The following is a 5,352-nucleotide window of genomic DNA, read 5'->3' as shown; positions in this document are numbered from 1 at the left end:
CACTCGTCTGCACTTTAGTACCGCCTTTCACCCGCAGTCAGATGGTCAAAGCGAGCGAACCATCCAGACTCTTGAGGATATGTTGCGGGCATGCGTGCTAGACTTCGGTGGTAGCTGGGATACCTATCTTCCTCTAGCTGAGTTCTCATATAACAACAGCTACCACGCGAGTATTGACCGTCCTCCCTTCGAGATGTTGTACGGGAGGAGGTGTCGGACCCCGATATGTTGGGGTGAGGTTGGCCAGAGGGTCATGGGGAGCACCAAAGTGGTGCTCAAGACGATTGAGAAGATTCAGCAAGTTCGGAGCAGTCTTCAGACTGCACAGAGTCGACAGAAAAGTTATGCCGACAAGCGTCGTTCAGACTTGGAATTCCAAGTAGGGGATATGGTTCTTCTGAAGGTGTCGCCATGGAAAGGCGTCATCCGATTCAGAAAACAAGGCAAGTTGGGCCCAAGGTACATCGGGCCATTCAGGGTTGTAGCCCGGGTGGGCAAGGTGGCGTATAGGTTGGATCTGCCAGCCGAACTCAGCCAGATCCACAACACTTTCCACGTCTCTCAGTTGCGGAAGTTTTTAGTGGAAGACTCGGCAATGGTGCCTTTAGAGGATATTCAGGTCGACGACAGCCTGAATTACATCGAGCAGCCTGTGGCATTCCTCGACAGGAAGTCAAAGGATCTGAGGAACAAGAGGGTGGAACTCGTAAAGGTGCAATGGCAACATCGGAAGGGATCGGAGTGGACTTGGGAGCCAGTGGAAGAGATGATGGAGCACTACCCTGAGCTACTTCTGGATCGAGCAACAGAATTTGAGGATGAAGTCTAAAATAAGTGGGGGAGATTCGTAGCACTTGGTTCCCGGTACGTATTTCTTGTAATTAATAATTCTTAGTTCATGCATTTTGCCTTGGACTCAGCGAGTTGAAGGACCAACTCGCCGAGTAGGAGCGGGATGAGACGCGGGGTCTGAGCCTCGGACTCGGCGAGTAGGCCCTGTTTGGGAAAAAACCCTAACCCGGGTGTTTACACCCTATTTAAACACACTAACTCGGCCTACCTTGTCCCTAACACTTCCAGAAGAGCTGTAGAACGAAAACCTAGCCCCTTTTTGTTCTTGTGAGTGATTTTGGCATTGTGAAGGAAGTTTGAAGCTCAAGAGAAGAAGAAGGAGGTAGAAGAGTGCAAGGTAGAGAAGTAGATCCGATATCTACCCTACAAGAGGCTTCCATTCAGGTAGAAAAGTTCCTACCTTGATCACTAGTTCATTAGATACCATTTTTGTCCCTAATTGGTGGTTTTCAAGCCCTAAAACACCAAACTCCATGTGTTTTTGCTTAATGATCAGAAAGGACTTCAGATCTAGACCTTGGGGACATATTAGAAGCATAAAGTTTTTGTGGATGAAGTGATTGAGGTCCCCATTTAGTGTATGACCTCATAAAGAGCTTGGATTTGCCTTTTGGAGCTTATAGGGCCATGCATGCACGTAAAGTTTGCAACTTTACGTGATAAACATGACCTAGGAACATAGATCTATGGTTTCGAAGCGTTGCATGTCTTAGATTTGGTCCGTATGGGAAATGGGTCGAAGGGACTTGGCGAGTCCCAAAGTGGAACTCGGCGAGTCCTATGAAGATTTCCTGGAACTCGACGAGTTGTTCTTCAAACTCGGCGAGTCGTATGCACTGTTACTGAGTAAGAGGGGTTTAGGTGTTGACAATCCAACCCTTCATATCCGCATGCGGAATTAGCAATTTATCGTGTAGCAATAGTCCCAGTAACCCAAATCCTCATAAAGGATGCTTTGGTGAGGATTTGGAAGCGAGTAGGAGATCTGCTCATATGGACTCGACAAGTTGTTCTTGGACTCGGCGAGTCGGATCGCGAGCCGTATCTATCGTCCCAAGTGGTGAGTTGAGGGTGACTTAGTGAGTGGGAAGAGGGACTCATAGAGTAGGGAGCGGGTTAGTGGGAGAAGGACTCGGTGAGTCGGTGCTATGACTCGGCGAGTCCAGTCAACTGGAAGTTGACTTTGACCAAGGAGTTGACCTTGGACCAGGGGTGGGTCAGTCACCTGACCTAAGGGTGTTTATGAGTGTCTAATCTATGTTTATGATTTATAGCCAGAGGATTACCGACTCAGCAGTCAGGTGCTTAGCAAGCAGACTTTCAGCAACTACTTTTCGAGGTGAGTTACCTTCCAGTAGTAGTGGGTCTAAGGCCACAATGTCGGCCCACTAGTAGGAGTTGTATGATTAGATGATTGTCCCTGTGATATTCATCCAGGGTTGCTACTACCTGTGTTATGTTTATGTGCTAGTATGATATGATGCTATGTGCTAGTGATAGTAGGGGAGATAGTCCCCAGGTTACCGGTCGATAGGACCGAAGGGGCACTCATGCCCAGCCATGCTAGATAGATTATGTGATACGTATTATGTGGTAGTGGTAGGGGTGAAATAGTCCTCAGTATCCGGTTGAGAGGGCCGAAAGGGAGACCAGCACCCAGGTATGCTAGTCAGAATCCGGTCAAGAGGACCGAAGGGGAGACCAGCACCCAGATATGCTAGTCAGTATCCGATCGAAAGGACCGAAGGGGTAGGTCGGGCACCCAGATATGCCTGGCAATATATGTATGTTATGTGGTACGTGGTACGGTGGGGGAACTCACGAAGCTTCGTGCTTACGGTTTATAGTTTTGTTTTCAGGTACCTCTTCAGCGAAGGGGAAGGAGCTGGCGCGGTAGCGGCATATCACACACACGCTCTTGTTTTCCGCACTACGAGATATTCTGGGATTTGTACTCTAACATTATGGTTGTTTTTATGTTTTGGTTTCGGAAATGAAATTTGTTTATGAAATGATGATGTTTATTCACAAATGTTTTCCAAGTGTTGATTCAAAAATGAAATTTTTGGCTGTGAAAAATTGGGTCGTTACACGGTGCCTTCCCGCGATCCTCGGAAGTACCTGAAACACATAAACACATAACACGGTAAGCACGCATGCTTAGTGAGTTCTCCAAAATACCACATACAACACATAAGCTACTTGAGGCCATAACTCTATAAGACCTTCCGGTTAATGTGTCTCAGTGGGACCTTCCGGTCCCACAACTCATGTTGACCTTCCGGTCCCAACCATTTTGACCTTCCGGTCCCAACTTTGCAAGCTCAGAGTATAACATATGCATATCACATAAGCAAAATCATCATACTATCACATAACTCATGTAAGCACATATGATCTTCAGGTCACACATAATTACCACTCTTGGTAAGGTATAGTGAGAAGACTTATCTTGAACTAGCTCAGAATAATCTCGTACTCAAATCATCGGTCTAGCCTCCGCCTATCACATACAATGATCATCTTTAATTAATAACGACTCTCTTCCCTTTTCTCTCAAGGCTAGAATAACCCTCCCATACACTCACATAAGGGTAAAAGATCTATTTGCACCATAATCAAATAACATCCTGGCATGAATTGAGTTTACTAGGAAAGTACCTATTACTAAATCCGGGGTCTCCTAAGCCTCCTGAGCCGTCATGAGAAAAGCTCTAGCTTTTGGTCTACCAGTGTCAGCCTTTTTATCCGCCGCCTGATTCCTGTTATTCTGCCTTGATTGTTGTTATCTTTACTCTGGGGACATTCCGACTTAATGTGGTTAGGGGATCCACACCCATAACATACCCTTCCTATCTTACATTCTATGGCTATGTGCCCTGGCTTCCCACACTTGTAGCAAACTTTCTGATTCATGTTACACTCCCCCTTATGATAACGGTTGCATTTCGGACATTGCTTTACTCCAGAGCTTTGATCAACCTTACGTTCTTTCCCTGAAGTCTTGCCTTTCTTCGAATCATTATTCGTACAATCCCATTTTCTTTTCCCTAAAGCCCTGTCTTCACCTTGATGATTCTTCTCACGTGCGCGACCTTCTGCAGCATCAACAGGAGACTGGAAAGTACCCGGTTTTTTAATTTGCACAAATTCACGAATAGCTGTTCTCAATCCCCATATATAGAGTTCCATCCTTCTTTCTTTTGTAGAAACGTAAAATTCTGCAAAAGTAGCTTTCTCCGTGAGCTTAGTGGTGTACTCTCGCACAGTCATATTCCCCCTTTCCAACCTCAAGAATTCTTCCTCCAACTTTTTAACTGTTGTACGAGGGCAAAACTTTTCTTTAAAAATTCTTAGGAACTCATCCCATGACATGTTCTTGGCCGCCTCACGCCCCCTAACATCCTTCACCATGCCCCACCAATGTATTGCCTCCCCTTTTAGCATTGTCGCAACATAAATTATCTTGTCCTCATTCGCACACTTGCTAGTATCGAATGTTCCCTCAATCTCCATGATCCATGTTGATGATAAAACGGGATCAATTTCTCCATTAAAAATGGGTGGCTTGCAGTTCATGAATGTCTTGTAACTACAACCCCGCCGATTGTGGTTGCCATGATGCCTTGTGGGTTGTGCAATACTTGGTTCACGACTCATATTTGGTGTACTGTACTCGTAGTACTCTTCACCTCCACCCAAGTTACCTTCATACTCACCTATTATTGCTTCCCGTTCTTGAGCAACTACATCTGGTAAGGTGTCTCGAATTGCTCGAGCAATCTCATCAGCTAACTCTTCTCTAGTGATCGTGTTTGCCGCACGACCCCTTCAGCGACCTCGACCTCGACCGCAGTGGGATCCAGAGCTGCCATGGGCCAATTGTACAGGTATCAGTGTTGTAACAACTCCTCGACCTCTTCCTCTACCTCTACCTCTTCCTTGGCCTCGTCCACGACTAGCGTTTGGGATTAGTGGGGTTTCTGGTACATCTCCTGGTGCTCTAACATAAGCTCCAATTGGGATGCGTTCTTCCTCCGGAGTGACCCTAGTGAACCTCCCAGATTTTCGTGAAGACGTATTAACTACATATTTATGTTTATAACACAATAAGTATAACAAACATAAATTTTATTCCAAATTATTAAAACTTCAAAAATCGACATATGTCTTGTTCACATCTAGTCACTTAAGCCAACAACCAAGAGAAATAAAAAAAAGACAAATCATTGCACTCCTACTTTCTACTTTTTAAAAACGATGTCATCATATTTCAATATTCTCTTTCCCTCCTTCAAGTACCTCCTTATCTTTTTAGATTTTCGATCTCTGGGACCACTTTGAATGACCAGCACCTCGGCCTGAGGTGGGTCTCTTCCAACCACCTTATCTAGGAATCCATAAGTTGTGGCCTTGGCTTGTTTTGCCCGGGCCACAAACCCTTCCCACAACTTAGTGATAGTTGGTTTCCTTAGCTCCAACACCTCCTGTTCCAACCTT

The 5,352-nt window shown here is 45.6% G+C and overlaps 1 protein-coding gene across 1 annotated transcript; it reads right to left on the bottom strand.

Moving 5' to 3' along the window:
• Positions 1–3,552: 3,552 nt before the first annotated feature.
• Positions 3,553–4,512, bottom strand: LOC111887630 (uncharacterized). The gene has a single exon (XM_023883797.2). It carries the CDS (start codon positions 4,510–4,512, stop codon positions 3,553–3,555), a length of 960 nt encoding a protein of 319 aa, XP_023739565.2.
• Between the last annotated feature and the right edge of the window lie 840 nt (positions 4,513–5,352).

The sequence above is a fragment of the Lactuca sativa genome, chromosome 2 (genome assembly GCF_002870075.4).
Source record: "Lactuca sativa cultivar Salinas chromosome 2, Lsat_Salinas_v11, whole genome shotgun sequence".
Taxonomy (NCBI): Eukaryota; Viridiplantae; Streptophyta; class Magnoliopsida; order Asterales; family Asteraceae; genus Lactuca; species Lactuca sativa.
The sequence above is the reverse complement of the archived record's forward strand: the minus strand, read 5'-3'. Positions and strand labels throughout refer to the sequence as shown.